At 37.0% G+C, this 21,945-nt stretch overlaps 1 protein-coding gene across 4 annotated transcripts in view; it reads right to left on the bottom strand.

Annotated features, from left to right (window-relative positions):
- LIN52 (lin-52 DREAM MuvB core complex component) overlaps positions 1-21,945 on the bottom strand; it is a 117,166-nt gene that overhangs the window by 94,173 nt on the left and 1,048 nt on the right. For 2 of the 4 annotated variants that reach the window (XR_011258354.1, XM_069597058.1), the window contains exons 2-5: positions 17,432-17,506; positions 16,226-16,263; positions 11,488-11,554; positions 8,906-8,989 (exon numbers count right to left, since the gene is read on the bottom strand). Coding sequence is in view for 3 of the 4 variants with exons in the window: in XM_069597058.1 (XP_069453159.1) it covers positions 8,906-8,989; positions 11,488-11,554; positions 16,226-16,263; positions 17,432-17,506 (264 nt within the window). In the remaining variant the exon portion in view is untranslated. Of the gene's footprint in view, positions 1-2,022; positions 3,373-8,905; positions 8,990-11,487; positions 11,555-16,225; positions 16,264-17,431; positions 17,507-21,945 lie in introns of those variants that run through there. The other 2 variants (XM_069597059.1, XM_069597057.1) reach the window with 2 other exon arrangements.

The raw sequence follows: 21,945 nt of genomic DNA, 5'->3' as shown, positions 1-21,945 counted from the left end.
GAGACATTACTTTGCCAACAAAGGTCCATATAGTCAAAGCTATGGTTTTTCCAGTAGTCATGTATGGATGTCAGAGTTGGACTATAAAGAAGGCTGGGTGTCGAAGAATTGATGCTTTTGAACTGTGGTGCTGGAGAACACTCTTGAGAGTCCCTTGGATGACAAGGAGAGCAAACCAGTCAATCCTAAAGGAAATCAACCTTAAATAATCATTGGAAGGACTGGTGATGAAGCTGAAGCTCCAATACCTTAGCCACAAGATGCAAAGAGTTGACTCATTGGAAAAGACCCTGATGCTGGGAAAGACTGAGGACAAGAAGAGAAGTGAGTGACACAGGATGAGATGGTTCAATGGCATCACTGACTCAGTGACATGAGTTTGAGCAAACTCCAGGAGATAGTGAAGGGCAGGGAAGCCTGGTGTGCTGCAGTTCATGAGTTGGACACGACTTAGCGATTGAACAACAACAAGAATCCTTCCTGAAATAGCTAAATGAACATACAGGATTAGCAGAAGCAACTACTTGTAGTAAAATAAGCTAAATTTCTTAAAGCTTTTTAGACAGTAATATACTCAATGTGGTCTTCTTTACTTAACAATTTTTTAGCCAGTCTTTCCTGTATAGTACAAGGTAATTTCAAACCAGTACAAGTAAATGAATATAAATCAAACTGAGATTTCTATTATATGGTTTATGGTGAAGTGTAATTAAGAACAAATGCATCAAATTCAACCTCTTCATGATAAAAACACTCAATAAACTAAGAATAAAAGATAATATCCTCAGGCAATTCCCCAGTGGTCTAATGTTTAGGACTCTATGATTCTCCCAAGGGCCTGGGTTCAATTGCTGCTTGGGGAACTAAGATCCTACAAGCTGAATGGTATGCCCTCTCCAGCACCCTGCCTCCCAAAAAAGATAACATCCTCAAACTGACGAAGGGCATGTACAAAAAACCCAATATCATACTTAATGTTTTCTCCCTAAGATCAAGAGGAAGACAAGGATGTCCATTCTTGCCACTTCTATTCAACACCATAGTGGAATTTCTAGCTAGGGCAATTAGATAAAAATGAAATAAGAAGAAAGAAAAGGAAAGAAAGGAAAGAAAAGGAAGGAATGAAAAAAGAGAGAAAGAAAAGACATCCAGATTGGAAATGAAGAAGTAAAATATCTCTATTTGCATATGACAATTACTTAGAAAATCTTAAGTAATCTACTAAAATACAATTAGAAATAATAATTAAGTTCAGTAAACTTGCAGGATATAATATCAATATACAAAAATTGATTGTATTTCTCTACAGTAGCAATGTGCAAACTGAAAATGAAATTAGAAAAACAATTCCATTTATAATAGCATCAAAAATTTAAAACACTTAGGAATAAATTTTAACAAATGAAACACAAAACTTATACTTTGCAAACTACAAAATACTGTTCAAAGAAATGGAAGGAGGCTTGAATAAACAGAAAGATATACCACATTCATGAATGACCTTAATTTCATTAAGATGGGAATACTCTCCCTGAAACTGATCTACAGATTCAATGCAATTCCTACTCAAATGTCATCTTACCTTGTTGCAACAACTGACAAGTTAACATTCCTATGGAAATTTGTGAGACCCAGAACATAAGAAAAAAAAAAGAGAAAAATCTTGAAACAGAAAAACAAAGTTGGAAAACTCACAAATCCAAATTTCAAAACTTATTACAAAGTTACAGTAATCAAAACAGTGAGGTACTGCTGTAAGCATAGATATACAAGTCAGTAGAATAGAACTGAGAGTCCAGAAGTAAAACTTCATGGTTATGGTCAATTGATTTTTTACAAAAATGCCAATACAATTCAGTGGGAAAGGATAGTCTTTTCAACAAATGGTGCTGAAACAACTGGATATCCATACTCAAAAGAATTAATTTGCATCCCTACCCTCATACCATATATAAAAAATTAACTTAAAATGGATCAAATACCTAACTATAAGAGCTAAAGAATAAAACTCTTAGAAGAAAACACAGGTATAAATCTTTATAATTAGGCAATAGTTTCTTAGGTATGACATCAAAACACAATCAACCAAAGAAATAACTGATAAATTGGACTTCATTAAAATTAAATTTCTGTGTCTCAAAAAATACCATAAGAAAGAAGATAACTCACAACTGTAAGAAAACCCTCTACAAATTACATATCAAAAAAGCAACCTGTTTCTAGAATACATAAAGAACTCTTAAAACTCAATAATTTTTTTTAAAAAATTCAATTTTTAACTGGGCAAAGGACCTGAATACAGTTCTCTAAAAAAGACATACAACAAGTCAATAGGTACATGAAAATATGCTCAACATCACTAGTTATTAGGAAAAATGCAAATCCAAACCACAGTGAAATATCACTCTCCATAATACATCCACTAGGACAGATTTTGTAATAATTTTTAAAAAATAAATAGTAAATATTGGCAAGGTGTTGAGAAATTGTAACATTCATACCCTACTGATGGGAATGTAAAATGGTGCAGCCAGTAAGGAAAATATTCTGACAGTTCCTCAAAAGATTAGATATAGAGTTACCATATGACCCAGAAATTCCATTCCTAGTCATAAACTAAAGAGGATGAAAACATATGTCCACATAAAAACTAGTACATGAATGTTCACAGCAGCATTATTCATACTAGCCAAATAAAGGAAATAACCCAAGTGTCCACTAACTAGTGGATAAATATAATGTAAATAACTAGTAGATAAATACACTTAAACAGTGGAATATTACTCAATTCCAAAAAGAAATGAAGTCATGATACATGCTACAACACAGATGAACATTGAAAATACTATGATAAGTGAAAGAAACCAGTCACAAAAGACACATAATATGATTTCATTTATATGACATGTCTACATGAGATATTCATAGAGACAGGAAGTATACTAGTAGTGGCCTAGGCCTATGGAGTTTAGCGGAAAATGAGGAGTGCCTGCTAACGAGTATAGGATTTCTTTGAGGGGTGACGAAAATGTTTTAAAATTGATTGTGGTAATGGCTGCACATCTCTGAAAATACTAAAAATCACTGAATTGTACACTATAAATAAGTGAATTGTAGGGTATGTGAGTTACATCTCAGTAAAGCTGTCATTGGACTTCCCCGGTGGCTCAGACGGTAAAGCGTCTGCCTACAATGCGGAAGACCTGGGTTCAATCCCTGGGACAGGAAGATCCTCTGGAGAAGGCAATGGCAACCCACTCCAGTACTCTTGCCTGGAAAATCTCATGGATGGAGGAGCCTGGTAGGCTGCCATAGTCCATGGGGTTGTAAAGAGTCGGACACGACTGAGCGACTTCACTCACTCACTCAAAGCTGTCATAAAAAAAGAAAAAGGAAGAAATGAATCAGAACTCCAAGCTTTAGCTCTAGTTTCAAATGGCATGATCTGCTGCTTTCCCAATCTTCACATTCCATTTAAAATTATTTTGAATATCACCGGCAAGCAGGTCATCCACATAATTACTAAAATGTTTGCAGCCTTCAAAGACAGGGGTAAAATTTTTTTTATAGGACAAAAACTGTTGAGAATCAATATTCAATAAGATTTATGACAGTTCAATGGGTCTGAGGAATAAAATAAGAGATGTGCTGCTGCAACTTACATGACTAAATCATGACCACTGCCCAGGTCATAATAACGCTGGAGTAGGGGTCAGATAGAAGGAAAAATCAAACCATTATCAACAAGCTTCACACTATATTTACTATGTGTGGTTGATCATCCACTGTCATAAAAGAAAAATTTCAGACATTATGAGATCTTCAAATGTTACTATTCATCATTAAAACACAAACTATCCAGGAAAAGAACAATTTCCAGAAGCTCCACGTTTTCATTTTTAAGTGAATGGGTTTCATTAAAAAAAAAATCTGTTCATTTCGTCGAAAGGCATCAAGAAGTTGCATCATTCAGTCATCCAATCAGCAAATACATACTGCACAGCTACCATATGGCAGGTACTCTGTGGGTTACGAAGACAGCTCCAAAATATGATTCTTACCTTCAAGAGCTACAATTAATCTAAGAGATAAGACACAAACCAAAAGTCTTCCAGAATGGTAAAAGTGACAAAAAATGAAACAAATGAACTGCTCTAGGAGCTATCTCGGAGGTCAGAAAAGTGAGTTTACTTTCTAGATCAAGTTTGAAAAGGAAAGGCTGATGAAAGAGGTAGATTCTGGCTAAATAATGAAGGACAAATAAAATTCCTATATTAGAAATAGGTCAAGGAGGGCTTCCTGAGAAAAGGAGCAACATGAATCAAATTAAGAAGATGGGGAAGTGTCCCAGGAAGAGAATTTCCAATGCAGATGATGCATGGTATTCTGTATGGGAGCAGTAAGAAGGCTAGACATTAGGCTCAGCCCAGAGTAAGGGGATTTTGAAAGCCATGTTAAGGAATCTGAATTTTATTGTATGGGTAATGAAATACTACTAATGACTTAAGAGTAAAGGACAAACAGAAAGCAAACACTACTTTAGAAAAATTAACCTCATATTGGTAAACAAGATGGACTGATATGAGGTAGCTGAGACACAAGGAGGGCAGTTAGAAGGTGACTACAATAGTTTTGGTAAGACAAGGACACAGAACTCAGACAGAAGTAACAGAAATGGAATTCTTCATACATTAAAGGTAGTTTTTTTATAATTCTATATATTTCATGGGAATTTCACGTAAATTAACTGCCCATATAAAGTCTGAGGGCCCCAATCATGAAAAGCTATAAATACTTATAGAAAACATTATTGCATTCTAAAACCTGCACACCAAAAGGGTTATCTGAGATATAATCATGTGCTAAATCAAGAGGCAGGGTTGATCTTCCAAAAGATACAATCTAGTCACTATTAGCCCTAGAAGGCTCACATTTTTTCTATACTAACACTTAACAATGCTCCAGGGAAGTGACAAACAATCATGTTTTGAGGACAAATTTTTTTTGCGTTTTTTTTCTTTTCATCATCTTTATCAGTTACAGATATTTGCATGAAAACAGGATCAGGGTCCTTGGGGATTCATCAGTTCGTACTGCTTATTTTTCATCCATGTCATCCTCTCAATTAATGCAGGAAGGAGGATTGAGATATCGAAACACCAGATTAGGGTGTCAAGTAAATGTCAACCCCTAGAGTAGATGAATAATCTGTAAGGACAAAAAGGATCTTGTTTTTATGCAAATATCCTATACACAATAAAACAAAGAGGTTATAGCCAAGAAATCCACTACATATCAATGTGATTCTTACCAATTCTAAATCAAAAAACTATTTTCTGCATGTCAACTAATTATTATGATCAGGGAAAATGACAATCAGTAGCAAAGCACTGCTACAGAAATTGAAAGAAAAATGTATTTTGAACTAGAAAATAATTTTGAGAAATCTCAGCTGTGCTCATAGAACTCATCTGGCAGAAACAAGCATTTCTACTGCAGAATTTTGGTTCCCTGCTTAAGGTCACTGAGTTAGGTGACTTCAAACCCCTACCTCCAAAAGCCTTAAGTTTTAGAAATATAAATAATTAATAATAATGATGATCTTAGCCGTGTGGAATAAAAACTGAAACAAACCATACCAAGTTTCTGTTTTTGTGCAAAGACATTAAAATACATTTACTGATGCTCAGAGAACCAACTCATTATCCTAAACTGATAAAGAATCATTTATCCAGTAAGAACAGCATTCAAGGTAATAAATAATGAAGAGTTGGTTAAGATAAAGTTCTTCACAGAAAAATCCTAGCTAATAAGAAGGAATGATAGAATTAGTATAATACCATTTCACAGCCTATAATAAAATAGTGAATCTAGGCAGTTTTCAATGGCTGTTAAAACTCTGGTTGTAAGGCTGATAGAGAATTTTATGAGTAACAGATCAGGCAAACAATACCTTTATCAATGAATTAATCTTAACATCACAAAGAGAGACAAGCAGACAGGATGTACCCTTCTGAAGGATGTGTACAACACCATTTATGAAATATTCTTGTCAAAATAAAAATAAAAATCAATCCTGTGTCTGTATGAGCTTCTAAATTTAATTACTGGGAAATAAAAAGGGATAGATGGACATATTAACCACTACCACAGGGATAAAAGCAACAAAATCCAGAGTGGGGAAAATTCCACAGAAAAAGTAACAATAATAAATGGCAAAGGAAAATAATAGGGAGGTGGAACTATGCCAGATTAAAAGAAACTTAAAGTGAAAGTGAAGTCGCTCAGTCGTGTCCGACTCTTTGCGACCCCATGGACTGTAGCCTACCAGGCTCCTCCCTCCATGGGATTCTCCTGGCAAGAGTACTGGAGTGGGTTGCTATTTCCTTCTCCAGGGGACCTTCCCGACCCAGGGATCGAACCAGGGTCTCCCACATTCCAGGCAGACACTTTAACCTCTGAGCCACCAGGGAAGCTTAAGAGACTTATTAATCAAATATAGTACCTTACTTAAATCCTGATTCAAACCAACCAACTATATAAAGACAATTACGAGTGAACCAGGGAAATATGAATTCTGATTGGCTATCTGATATTAAACAAGTCTGTTAAAATTCTTTAGGCATAATTAATGGAATCACAATTATACTTAAGAAAAAAAAGGAAAGAAAGTCCTTGTCTTTTGGACTCACATATGAAGTTATTTAGTAGTGAGACAATACGATGCCTGAGATTTGCTTTAATTATGTAGGTTGGCAGAGGCTGAAACAGATTGGCCAGATGCTAACTATAAAACCAAATCATCAGTATATAAGGTCAATATTCTACTTTCTCTCCTTTGGTATATGTTTGAAATTTTTCATAATAAAAAGTAGAGAAAAAACTACTTCATTATCTTTCTCAGCAGGAAGATAGGAAAAGAAAAACTAATCAGAGGGAATATAGTAATTTCATCTACAACTAACTAGAGACAACACTGTTGATAAATACATTCAGTAATATAGCATCTTTCTGATATAATAAAGTTTTGAAAAAATTTTATTCCATAAGAAAAACTGACATAGATAAAGCGATCACTGTGATCATTACAGCATGTATTATCCAGAGCTAGAAACAGAATCAAGTTCTACACTGTATAAGTCTCATATTTATGAATTTAATAATCATGGGGTTTTCATTATAAACCCTTGAGGTCTATGATATACATGGTAAAGAGTAATTCTGCCAAGACAAGCTTCAATCATGAGAAATAAATGACTAGTATACAGAGGAGTCAGGCACATCGCAGACCACCTAGCAACCATGTCTCAGAGCAGCCTGTGGCTCTCTGCTCCTTGATCCATGAAGTGATTTTAAAATGTTTTCTTGGGAAACAAACATCAACTGCTAATGATAGTAATGGAAATAAAGAAAACAAAAACAGGACTAAGGAAGTGCTATTAGCCAAAAATTGGTAGTTTTAAATTAAATTTTAAAGTGAAATGTTGAATTGGTAGTAAAATCAATGATGTGGACAAATCCACTGCATGTTCTATAAACAAGAGAAACAATTTGTTAAACTGCTGTTGGGAATTATATTAATCAGTACAAAACAGTTTTGAAGAAAGTTATAAGCTATAGTAGTCTCTCAAAATTGTGCATTTATCAAGGTCTCAGGAAGTACCTACCCAATGAGAATGAAGTTCTAACACTCTACATTGAGTATTTCTTTCAATTACAAAGTGAAAATCTATAATTCCTTTTCTAGTTTTATAATAAACAGAGTATGGAAAGAAATATAGTTAAAAATCATTTTAAACTGAAAGACTGGAGAGTAGACAGCAATACAGAATTTTAAAAGCATTTCTCGTACTGGCAGATTACATTTTTGGTGTGTTACAATACCCTTCCTTTGGGGAAGCAATCCTCCTCAAATGCATTCTACATGATCTGAGTCAGACTTAGGGTTCCAACCTGCATGTGCATCCCGCCCCCAGGCTGGCCCATCTCAGTGCTCTATGCTACTTGGCTAAAGGACTGGTTCCAGGAAAGGTATGTAAGCCAAGATGGAATAGTCAGAGGCCTCCCAAGGACCTTTTCTGGGCAATTTTCAGAAAACATCTTCTTCCTTTGGGGATTACAAGATTTAAAGACATATAAACTGGAGCTCCTATTGGTCACCTGCCTGAGTGCAAGGTCAAAGAATAATAATAATGCATGAGTGAAGCAGAACTCTGAAATGTAAAACAAAAGCAAGAACAAGAGCACATTCCTAAGACATAACTAAGCGTCATGAATCTGGGGAGGGATGGACTGGGAGTTTGGGGTTAGCAGATGCAAACTATTACATTTAGAATGGATAAACAAGGTCCTATTATATAGCACACGGGACTATATTGAACATCCTGTGATAAACCATAATGAAAAAGAATATAAAAGAGAATGTATATAACTGAGTCACTTTGCTGTACAGCAGAAATTAACACAACACTGTAAATCAACTCTACGTCAATAAAAAGTCAGTCAGTAAGAGTCAAGGATCAAGATATGCTCAAAACTATTTCTACTCCTAGAATTTTGATGTATGTGAATAAAATCCTTTTGCTTAAGCTAGTTTGATTTGACATTCTATCACTTAAAACTCAAAGAGTTTCCAATATACTTTCACTGTACAGAGAAAAATAACTTGCAACCTAGTAAACTCAGTAATTATTCCAGCACACTCTATTGTAAAAGGCTTACTTCATGGATTACAGTGGCTTCTTACCTTTCAGTTCAGTTCAGTTCAGTCACTCAGTCATGTCTGACTCTTTGCGACCCCATGAATCACTTTAGAACACCTAACAAAGATACTTCCTGAATTATGCCCGAACGCATCATGAAATACACAGCATGGCCCCTAAATAAATGTGATCTGGGTACTCACACTCATCCAGCCCCAACTGATAGGCCAGGTTTTGAAGGCCTCGTACCTTCTCCATCAGGTTAGCTGTGGTGAGGCTCCCCAGTTCTGAAACAGAATCATTCATTTGAATACCATTTCTCTCCTTCTTTCTAGTAACAACTCACATGGGTTGCAAACCCTTGCTATAAAAGTTTTCAAACTTAATTACTATTGAGTAAATAGAAAATGGATCCATATCTCTTCTTATCCAATAACTCACTCTAAACACACAGACATACAAATCAGTGAATTTTTCCACCACTGCAAATGCCTCATATGAACTTACCCACTTAACAAGAAGAGAGTTAGCATAAATACAATAGCAATTATGTGTTTTATCCTAAGGATCCTTTTATAACATTCGCTTTGCTATCATACAAAATGAATACACTACTAAAATATGGAACCTTGTGATTGGACACAGCATTGAGAAAGCCTACAGACAGATCTTTGACTTGCAGTATGGACCCCATCTCCACCATCATTCACAAGTCCTCACTGGTCCAGCTGGTACCTCCCAGGTGAAAAGAAGGTAAGTGTGAAAGTCACTCAGTCATGTCCGACTCTTTGCAACCCTATGGACTATACAGTTCATGGAATTGGCCAGGCCAGAATACTGGAGTGGGTAGCTGTTCCCAACCTAGGTAGATCTTCCCAACACAGGGATTGAACCCAGGTTTCCCACATTACAGGCAGATTCTTTACTTGCTGACCACCAGGGAAGCCCAAGAATATAGGAGTGGGTAACCTATCCCTTCTCCAGGGGATATTCCCGATGTACCCAGGAACAACCGGGATCTCCTACATTGCAGGCGGATTCTTCACCAGCTGAGCTACCAGGGAAGCCCTTCCCAGGTGCATAGTGATAAAGAATCTGCCAGCCAGTACTGGAGACCCAGGAGAGGTGTGTTCAATCCCTAGGTCAGGAAGATCCTCTGGAGTAGAAAATGGCAACCTGCTCCAATATTCTTGACTGGAAAATCCCATTGACAGAGGAGCCTGGCAGGCTACAGTTCACGGGGTCTCAAAGAGTTATACATGACTGAGCACACATACACAATATTTCAATTAACAATAAAATAGCAATAAAACACTAAATAAAATAGCGATAAAAAGTAAATAAGTAAGAGTCAAGGATCAAGATATGCTCAAAGCTATTTCTACTTCTAGAATTTTTATTTATGTGAATAATACCCTTTTGCTTAAGCTAGTTTGATTTGACATTCTATCACTTAAATCTCTTAACAGTTTCCAATATACTTGCACTGTACAGAGAAAAATAACTCATAACCTAGTAAACTCAGTAATTATTCCAGCACACTCTATCATAAAAGGCATACTTTGTTAAGAAAAAAAAAGACTAAATATTAATCCAAACTTTTCCTTCAAATCAAATGCCTATAAAAATTGCTAAAGTTTACCAGAAAAGAAGATAGTAGACTTAAAGTAAAAACTTACTTTCCAAGATTTTCATTTAAATAGCACCCAATTACTTTTAGGTTTAAGACATAGGTCAATTTGCATAAAACATAATACTCTGATCCTTTACTAAAACTTTGAGGTTTCCTTAGAAAATACATGCTGATGGAATATTATATAAATGTCTGTTTGGAACATTAAAGCAATGAACCTGAGATGCCCTTGAGACTTAATTTTCCCCTGGCTGGAGGAGGGGATCTGCTTTTAAGTATTTCACGCAGAACAATGAATTACTTCTGAGATCAAATAGAGGTGTTATTTTCTGCAACTTATCATGCCACAATTATTATCTATATCTGGCATAAGTAGACTTTCTCGATCTGTTCAGCTGCTTAAATAGCTTAAGAATCCTGGATTTTCTACCTTAACTTCAGTCTATTACTTCACCACCATCATGAATCTTACCACTAGAAGGACGATAAAAAATTAAATAAAGAAGGGCAAAATCAAGGAAAATTAATGTTTTTTAATTTAAATTTCTACTTTGGGTTGAGTTCCAAGTCATTTATCAAATATTCACTACTTACAGTATTCTTTGTTGGAGAAATTGATGAGACAGAAAGAACTAAAAGACAGAGTCTTAACCCACTCCGGGGTTGTCAATTAATAGTACTGGCAACAATAGATGGCAGTAAATCCTAAATAAGCCACTTGAGTTATAGCAGTAACAGACTAGTCTTAAAAAGATCAGAGTTTAAATTTTAACTCTTTCTAATAAAACTTGGTTTAAGTTAACCTCTGAAACTTAGATATCATACTTAACTCAAAGAACCTTTATGAGAATTAGAATGAGAAAATTTACATGAGAGCTTTTGATTAACTCTGAGCATCATACAAAATAAAGTCAATATTATAGGAACTTAGCAGCAGCAGCAATCATTATGATTGAGTCTTGAATTGGTAAGATTTCTGCACATGAAAAAGTAGAGAAGGGCATTTAGATATGAAAATCATGAGTATGATGGCTAAATAGGCAATTTGAAGCCAAGAATACTTGTAAGGGAATAGTGAGAGAAAAACTGTTAAGGTGGTACGTGGAGGAACAAATATCAGGCCAAAAGTTAAAGGTCACCAGCACTGCTTACCTTTCAACATGTCGATGTCATCACGTTCTATTTCAGCCATCCATTTGGGTGGAGAGCTAGTAATAGGCTGTCAGAAAATAATACATCCATTCAGACAAATGCAAAGTATGAAGAGACCCTATTCTTCTTTCTTATAAGAAAAAGAGCTTTTCACATAGCTGTCTGACTCTGTAACTCCATGGCCTATAGCATACCAACCAGGCTCCTCTGTCCATGGAATAATCCAGGCAAGAATACTGGAATGGATAGCTATTCCCTTCTCCAGGGGAGCTTCTCAACCCAGGGATCAAACCTGGGTCTTCCACATTGCAGGCCGATTCATTACCACCTGAGCCACCAGGGAAACCCTTGAAAACACTGGAAAATTGTAATTTCAAATACCTAGACTTCTCCAGGTTCAGATATGGCCTACAGAGAACCCTTACAAAACAATACTCTTCAATCTTTAAAAGCTGGTTTTAAAGAAATGATCTTAGAAAATTAGGTCTGACTACTGTTACTGCTATATGTATAACAGATTGGTATAGTCGTGAAAGAAACTACTGGAAATTCACGACTAGTGAAAGCCTCTAACTGAACTGTTTGAAACAATAATCAGGAAGTAACATTTGCTGACAGAGAAGATTTTCAAAGAAAAACAAAGAATGAGAAAATCTTCAATCTGAAGAAGAGAATACTGGAATACTCATCACTTAAAATTTCATTTTATTGTAAATGTTATAGAGAACTTTAGAATTTTAAGTTTCTTCTCATTCCTGATAATGAACTTACAAAATATGAAAGAGAGCTCATTCTTAGAACTGCTTTGGCATACCAGCCTTCAATCCAGGCTACACATGAGAACCAGCTGTATAACTTTAAAAATATAAAATAACTAGGCCATAACCCAGATGCACTGATTCAGAATATCAGAGTGTAGGAGAGGGTCCAGTGGGAAGAACTGAGCAAGGGCATTACGTATTTATTTTTTAAAAGCTCCACAGTTGGTATATGAACAATTCTGATGAGATTTCCCTTCAACTTTGAGCCCTTTTCCTTTTCCTTTTCTTAAACTGAAGTATAACTGACACATACCATTATATTAGTTTTGGGTGTACAGCATAAAAACTCAGTATTTGTGCATATTGGGAAATGACTGCCACAAGAAGTCTAGTTGACATTCATCACCATATATGGCTACAAAAGTTTTTTTCTTGTAATAGGTGAGCTACCAGGGAAGCCCTAAGATCTCTTAGCAACTTTCAAACAGGCAATACAGTATTATTAACTACAGTTATATTATTAACTGTAGTTACCATGCCGTATATTCTATCTCCAGGACTCATTTATGCTTTTCTTTTTCAAAAAATTCACTTTTACTTGGTACTATGTGATAAGTAAAACACTTTACATGCATCATGTCATTTACTTTCCAAATAAACCCTATGAAAAAAGTATTATTACCCTCCTCATTTCACAAATTAAAAAAACAACAGATGTTTAGGAAGATTATAAATCACTCGCCTCAAGTCATAGAGCTACTGGAACCATGATTCAAAACCCATGAAGTCTGAGTTCCAAAACCACTACTCTACCTTCCCTTGAAGGTTTTAGGTCAAATTCACTACTTTTACCCCTAATAGGGAATCAGAATATTCCAGGAGATCTTAACCTGAGGCCCTGGGATGGCCCTGAACCCATAGAAACAAAACTCAATACGTATGTCCATACTTCTAGGGAAAAGGTATAGATATTTCATCAGATTTTCAAAATACACCATGCTCTAATAAAAGTTTTAAAAACCACTTATTTATGTTTACAACTCAAAGTAGTTAGTTGTAACAAATATAATTAACTAAAAATTCAGTATGAATGAGAATTTACGAAAACTAAATCTATTTACTCTACTAGACAAAAGCTGATCTAATACTAGCTACTGTGTATTGCTTATTAGTTCTTGGTACTATGCAAAGCATTTTACATCCATTATGCCATTTTATACTAAGAAGCCTATGAGATAGTATTAGATGAGAAAACTAAGGCTGAAAGATGTTAGGAAGCTTGCTCAGGTCACAGATAGTGAAATAACAGATTCAAGATTCAAATCCAAGTGTATCTGCCTTTAAAACCCTATGCTATCCTTCACCCCATGCTCAGGCCTTCCTGGATGTTAAAGTCACACACTCCAGCTTTCATACAACCCTACCTTCTGGAAAAATAGAAGCTACAAAAAAGTCCCTTTGAACAAATATGTTCATGTTACCTGAAAGCCACAGGCCTTAATGTTTAACTCAGTATCTTTAACCCTAAGTTAACCTTTAACCTAATGAGTAGAGAATGTAAAGCATATGGTAAGGTACTAAGAGAGTTAATTACAAATCCCTAATCTGTTAATAGAAACAGCATGAGCTTTGGAATCAGACAGATCTCTGCTCAAATCCTAGCCTGTCACTCACTAGGACTTGGGCAAGTAACTTAACTTCTAAGCTTCTCTGCTAGTCAGTGCTTCTAACTTTGGGCACAAACGCTTCTGCTGCTGCTGCTGCTAAGTCGCTTCAGTCATGTCCAACTCTGTGCGACCCCATAGACGGCAGCCCACCAGGCTCCCCCGTCCCTGGGATTCGCCAGCCAAGAACACTGGAGTGGGTCGCCATTTCCTTCTCCAATGCATGAAAGTGAAAAGTGAAAGTGAAGTCGCTCAGTCGTGTCTGACTCTTCGTGACCCCATGGACTGCAGCCTACCAGGCTCCTCCATCCATGGGATTTTCCAGGCAAGAGTACTGGAGTGGGTTGCCATTGCCTTCTCCGACAAACGCTTCTAAGTATGTATAATAAGAATGGATGCTAGTAAGTAGACTTACGGGTTGAAAGCCTGGTTTTGCCATTTATAGCCTATAATCTTGGGTAAACTGCTTAACATCTTTGTGCCTATCTGTCTGTAAAATATGGATAATAATAGTACCTATATGTCATATGGGTTTGTTTGTTTGTTTGTTTCCTGGCCACATCACACAGCTTGCAGGATATTAGTTTCCCAACCAGGGATTGAATCTAGGGCCAGGACCGTGACAGCACTGAGTCCTAACAACTGGACTGCCAGGGAAATCCCCCTCATATGGTTTCAGTTCAGTACAGTTCAGTCCACTCACTCGGTCGTGTCCAGCTCTTTGCGACCCCATGAATCGCAGCATGCCAGGCCTCCCTGTCCATCATCAACTCCCGGAATTCACTCAGACTCACATCCACTGAGTCGGTGATGCCATCCAACCATCTTATCCTCTGTCGTCCCCTCTTCCTCCTGCCCTCAATCCCTCCAAGCATCAGAGTCTTTTCCAATGAGTCAACTCTTCGCATGAGGAGGCCACAGTACTGGAGTTTCAGCTTTAGCATCATTCCTTTTCCAAATGAACTTTTCCAAAGTTCATTTTCCAAAGTTCATTTCCAAAGAACACCCAGGGCTGATCTCCTTTAGAATGGACTGGTTGGATCTCCTTGCGGTCCAAGGGACTCTCAAGAGTATTTTCCAACACCACAGTTCAAAACCATCAATTCTTCAGTGCTCAGCTTTCTTCACAGTCCAACTCTCGCATCCATACATGACCACTGGAAAAACCATAGCCTTGACTAGACGGATCTTTGTTGGCAAAGTAATGTCTCTGCTTTTCAATATGCTATCTAGGCTGGTCATAACTTTTCTTCCAAGGAGTAAGCGTCTTTTAATTTCATGGCTGTAGTCACCATCTGCAGTGATTTTGGAGCCCCCAAAAATAAAGTATGACACTGTTTCCACTGTTTCCCCATCGATTTCCCATGAAGTGATGGGACCAGATGCCATGATCTTCGTTTTCTGAATGTTGAGCTTTAAGCCAACTTTTTCACTCTCCTCTTTCACTCTCATCAAGAGGCTTTTTAGTTCCTCTTCACTTTCTGCCCATAAGGGTGGTGTCATCTGCATATCTGAGGTTATTGGTATTTCTCCCGGCAATCTTGATTCCAGCTTGTGCTTCTTCCAGCCCAGCGTTTCTCATGATGTACTCTGCACAGAAGTTAAATAAGCAGGTTGACAATATACAGCCTTGACGTACTCCTTTTCCTATTTGGAACCAGTCTGTTGTTCCATGTCCAGTTGTAACTGTTGCTTCCTGACCTGCATATAGGTTTCTCATATGGTTTGGTAAAGACTAAATAATGTACGTAAAGTGCTTAGAACAGTGCCTGGCATATGGTACGCACCATGTACATGCTAGCTAACATCATAACCATCCTATCTTCCTGGTTGTGGGAATACGTAAGAGAACATATCTAGAGCATCCAGCACAATGGCTGCTGCCCCAGGAAATGGAAAAGCTGTAGCTCTAATGAACATCTTTCTTTAGTTTCCGATGAGCCACTGAGAAACTTCAAAATCCTTCAAGGAGGTATAAGTTAAAGTCATAATGCATCACATAAACAAAAGAGAAACACTTCAAAATCATAGTTTGGGCCAAAAGAATATTGGCGCTACGTTAAATATTTCAATTGCTTTACCTTAAAATCTTTTAAGCTGAGAGAAGAGGCAAATAGCCAAAGGTCAAAATATCAAAATAGAGCATTAACATCATTAACATGATGATGATATAAACAGACTTTCAGGGTTGCAGTTACAAAATACTATGAAGGCAATAACATTATTCTTGACAATAAAGAAATTAAAAGATACTTGAGATTTTACCCAGAAGCAAAAAATTGGAAAAACTTCATTATGTGAGATATTACTTACACTTTTGAAGGAAGCTGCAAATTCAGCAACACCTGGTACTAAAAAGAAAAAACAGAACATTAATCATTCAATATTGGCTACTATGTAAGGAAATGGGCACTTCCATACACAGTCATCCTCTTTCATGTGCACAAAGATATACATTGTGAAATCATTTATACTATCAAAACTTGTATATTATTAGGTTTTCAAATAGGGTATGAGTTCATAAGCTATAGTAAATCTAGACAATAAAATTTAAAAATGAAGTAAATCTATACCTATCAACATGGGAAGATCCACTGATAAATTACTAGGCATTAAATTAAGTTAAGCTGTAGATCACTAATACAGCTCAGTTCAGTTTAGTTCAGTCGCTCAGTCGTGTCTGACTCTTTGCGACCCATGAATTGCAGCACGCCCGGCCTCCCTGTCCATCACCAACTCCCAGAGTTCACTCAGACTCATGTCCATTGAGTCTGTGATGCCATCCAGCCATCTCATCCTCTGTCGTCCCCTTCTCCTCCTGCCCCCAATCCCTCCCAGCATCAGAGTCTTTTCCAATGAGTCAAATTTTCGCATGAGGTGGCCAAAGCACTAGAGTTTCAGCTTTAGCATCATTCCTTCCAAAGAACACCCAGGACTGATCTGCTATACAACCCCATAACAAAACAAAGCAAAAAAAACCTCTATATACTTTAAAATATTTATTTGCTTACTTGTGTAAGCATTAAAAAAAAATACACAATTTCTGTACTGAACTACAACAGCAGTTAACTTTATCAGCACTTAAAGGACGCAAGGAATTACTTGATACATTTCACACTGTCTGAGTTATTACAGATATAGCTTTTAAAAATAATTCTTTTGAGTGGGAGGTGGGAGGGGGGTTCATGTTTGGGAACTCATGTACACCGGTGGTAGATTCATGTCAATGTATGGCAAAACCAATACAGTATTGTAAAGTAAAATACAGTAAAAATAAAAATTAAAATAAACAAATAAATAATTCTTTTTTAAAGGTTCTCTATCATTTTCTGAGTCACACTGTGCTCTGAAAGAACTGAACTACTAAACAGCTATTCTTACTACCAGACCACAGAATTCAGTCTTTTCCTCTGAAATAAAATTTTAATCATTACAGTTAAATGATAACTCTTCAAAAATGTTCCTCAAAGTAGCACTGGTTTTCCCATTGATTTTGATATCAAGAAACCAAAAACTTACATTGTTCTGGCCAAAGGTCTGGTGAAGCCCTGTCAAGTTTTTCAAAACTTAGCAAAGATGCTTCTAGATCTGCCCCTAGAACAAAACACCCAGATAAGCCAAGAAGGAACAAAACACATTATTTTACATGTTATGACATATCAATCTCAAAGAACATAAACTGGAACACTCACTCACCTGGAAGTCTAGAGATCTGAGTTCTATGATTACTGATGCTACTGTGCCATGATGTTACACAAACAAATGATTTCCTTACTCTCCCCGTCTTTAAAAAGGGAAACAATATTTTAGTAGGGTGTTGGGAAAAATGAATGTTCAAAACCACCTGTATCTTTACTCGTGTGTGTGTGTGTGAGTGTCTGTGTGTGTATTAAGTCGTTCAGTTGTGTCCAACTCTTTGTGACGCTATGGACTGTAGCCCCCTCAGGCTCCTCTGTCCGAGGAACTCTCCAGACAAGAATACTGGAGTGGGTTGCCATTCCCTATTCCAGGGAATCTTCCAGACCCAGGGTTCAAACCCTGGTCTCCTACATTGCAGGAGGATTTTTTTTACCACATGAACCACCAGGGAAGCCCATCTTTACTCATACTCAGACTCTCCTTCCAGTCACTGAAGTCCCTGCTATCAGAAAAAACAAACTCCTCTGCTCAGGCTCTGGATTCCACTGGATTTCTCTTGCTTTGTCAAAGACATCATAGTGAATAATCTATTGCACAACCAGTTTCTACCCTCTCTACCGGCTCATACTCAACAAGTAAGTCTGCTCTGGAATTTACCTTCTTTGAAGAAACTCTTGACCCCATGACTTCCTCACTACTTCATAGCAAAAGTTTTTTAGCTGTCCATCCTGTTGTCTCCTCTTCCTTACCTCACAGTCTTTCTTTAGCCTACCACAAACAGGCTTCTACCCCTACATGCATGGAAACAGCTGTCACAGAGGTCACTGATGACCTGTGTTGCTAAACCCAGTGGTCACTTCTTTGTTCTTTCTTATATGACCCCTCTGCAGCATCCAATCACTGACTACTCTCCTTCAAACACTCCAGCTTCTACAAAAGCACTATGCTGGTTCTTCCCCTTCCTCACGGATTCCTTCAGTCTCCCCTTCCACTCAGGGCCCACCGTAGGCTGGCTTCACTCTCGATTGAAAGTCTCCCAAGGAAATCTCATCTAGTCCCATACCCTTTACCACCATTTATTTGCCAAGGACTCCATACTTCTCTTTCCAGCCCCAATATTTTCCCGAACTTCAGCGCTGTATATCTAAGTGGCTATGTGACATCTCTATGTGTGAAAAACTTTTTAATCCCCATCTTCTCCATCTCAGTAAACAGCACCACCATCAACTCCAGTTCTCAATCCAAGAACCCAGGGGTCATCCTTCATGCCTCCCTTTCTTTCATCCTTCCATTACCAATCTATTCGTAAATCCAGTAGTTTCTATCTAAACCACACTCTGAAATTTCATTAATTAAGCAAGAAACTATCGTTTCTCTCCTGTACCACTTCAATAGGCTCTTACCATCTCCCTGCTCCCATTCTTACCCCTCCCCATCCCTACTCTCAAACCTACTTTCCAAAAAAGTTAAATGTCAATCAGTTCAAGCCACTCTCCAGCTTAAAAGACTTCTTCCCAGCTAAATTCATGAATGCATATCTATTGTGACCTATAAAATCCTATATGACCCAGCCCCTGCCTAATTTTTTGACACCATTTCTTTTCCACTCTTGCCCTGGAACACAGAAGGTGTTTAATATTAACAACAACAGTTAACATTTGTTAAGTACATTACTTTGTGCTCAGTATACATATTAGCTGCATAAATTAGCTAATTTAATGATATAAACAGTGGTTCCTAACATGTTCTGGGTAAGCCAAATTTTTGAAAATCTGAAAAAAAAAGCTATGAACCCAGAAAATGTACATATTTATAAAATCTTTCAACATGTCCTTTTTTCTAACCAAAATTTCCTCCCAAGAGTCTAAGGAACTCCCAAGTTCACATCAGGATTATCTACAATAGCCAAGACATGGGAACAACCTAACTGTTCACTGATGGATAAAGTTTGAACATACACACACACACACACACACACACACACACACACACACAAATGGAATATTATTCAGCCATATATAAATGAGGAAATCCTGTCATTTGTGACAACCTATATGGACGTTGAAGGCATTATGATAAATGAAATAAAACAAATAAAATACAGCCTCACTTATGAGTGCAATCTAAAATAAGCAAACAGGCAAACTCACAGAAAAAGAGATCATACTCATGGTTATGAGAAGTGGGGGTAACAAGGGGGGTAATTAGAGGAAAGTGGTCAAAAGGTACAAACTTTAGGTTACAAGGTAAGTAAGTATTAGGGGTGTAATGATGACTATAGCTAACACTGCTATATGACAGACAGGAAAGTTAAGAGTAAATCCTAAGTGTGTTCATCAAAAGGAGAAAAATTTTTGCCTTTATTCTTCTTTCCTTTTTACTGTACTGCTGTGAGAAGAGGGACGTTAGCTGAACCAATCTATTTACTCTAAGGAAATTTCCATTGGCATTCTAATTGGTAAAGAACTAAACTCTAAAAAACTGCCTTAACTAGATATGTGAAACACAAAATCCCAATTTTCAAACTTCCAAGGAATGCTACTTATGGAAAGTTCAAGCATAACAAAAATAAACTTATTGAGGGTAGGATTCAATAACCAACAAGCATGACCTTATGATACCACAGTCTAGGGTATAACTTGACTCTACTGTGTTATTCTCATACATTAAGTAACAAATGACTTTAGATTTCAATTTTCTTCTTTTCAAGGAGGTCCCAGCAAATTAAGCATTGAAAAGAGAAAGAGTGGAAAGATCTAAACTTTTTTTCATAGCAAGATAATTTTAATTAAATCTTATAGACAGAAACAGGTGGAACTCTAAAAATAGAAGTGAGAGAGCTAGGCAGTAGTATATTTTAGGATAAGACATTTATTTAGATGCAAAATTTAAGTTCACAGTGCTCAACCTGTTTTTGTCAGATTAAAAAGATTAGAGGGAAAAGGATAAAGCTATGCAAAAGATGAGCATGAAAACTTTTAAAGTCAAGTGTGCAAATAGAGTGAGAGTGGACATGGTTAAAAGGCAAAAGGAAAAAAAAAACATTTCCAATATTCTTCCTGGCCAAAGGAAGGAAAAGAAATTGAGAGAAGACAGGGAAAATCAAATATAAGGAACAAAAATATAAAGACAACTTAGTTATAAACTAAAAATTTTCATAGCCATTACTTCTATCACTTGGTTGATTTTTTTCCAACTGTGGTAAAATATACATAAAACATACCATCTTAGCCAGTATTAAGTGTACAGTTCAGGGGCATTAAGTACATTTACACTGCTTTGCAACCATCATCACCATCCATTGCTACAACTTTTTCATGTTCCCTATCTGAAAGTCTATACCCATTAAATAAATAACAACTCCACATTCCCTTGGCTAACTTTTTAAATGCTCTTTATTTTTTTCCTGGCCAAAAAAAAGAAAAAGACATTTCATTTTTAACAAGAGAGCACTCAGGCAGGATCAAGAATCTCTTTTGACTTTCAATACCCATAATTTCTTATACAGTATATGGTTGCTTGTCGTTGTTTAGTAGCTAAATCATGTCCAACTCTTTGCGACCCCATGGATGGTAGCCTGCCAGGCTCCTCTGTCCATGGGATCTCCCAGGCAAGAATACTGGAGCGTGTTGCCATCTCCTTCTCCAGGGGATATTCCTGACTCAGGGACCCATGTCTCCTGCATTGGCAGGCAGATTCTTTACTGCTGAGCCACCAGGGGAGCCCCATACAGTATGTACCCATGCTCAAAAACCTTAAAATATTATTTAAGCATATATCTAATCATTCTTTCAATAAACATGAATTGAAGACCTACTGCTTGCCAGTAGGCGAGGCACTGTGTTAAGCCCTGAGACCCAACTACCAACGAAACAGACTTAGAATTTTCAATCTGGACTGAAAGGGGCAAACTTGACATAATAAACTGTTCTGTCTATGAAGGTACTGAGAAAGTGAGTGGTGAAGAGGGGCAAGTTCAGCTCCTGTGCTCTGTGAAAGCCTCTCTGGGAGGTGACATTTAAATGAGACCTGAAACTGCCAAAGTGTTTACATGTTTGATTAATCTTCTTCTCTCCCAATGCACCTAGTAAAACGCCTTTCATAAAGCAGGATCTCAATATAGCTTTTCTGGCCACAAGTTCCTCATTCCTGAAATGAACTTTCAAGATTCCTTCCAAACACAAAAGGAGAGAAAACTACATATCAGTGAAATGGACGTGGAGATGGAATAGTCGAAGCAAAAACAGTTCAGAAATGACTGCAAAACTTTAATCCTAAAACAGAACGGAGAGCAAAAGCCTGGGAGTATACCAAAACCACTCAATTGCTATCTGAGATGAGTTGCATCTTCGACAACATATAAGCAGAAATCGTTCAATCACTCAGCCTTAAGA

The sequence above is a fragment of the Ovis canadensis genome, chromosome 7 (assembly GCF_042477335.2).
Source record: "Ovis canadensis isolate MfBH-ARS-UI-01 breed Bighorn chromosome 7, ARS-UI_OviCan_v2, whole genome shotgun sequence".
Lineage (NCBI taxonomy): Eukaryota > Metazoa > Chordata > Mammalia > Artiodactyla > Bovidae > Ovis > Ovis canadensis.
The sequence above is the reverse complement of the archived record's forward strand: the minus strand, read 5'-3'. Positions and strand labels throughout refer to the sequence as shown.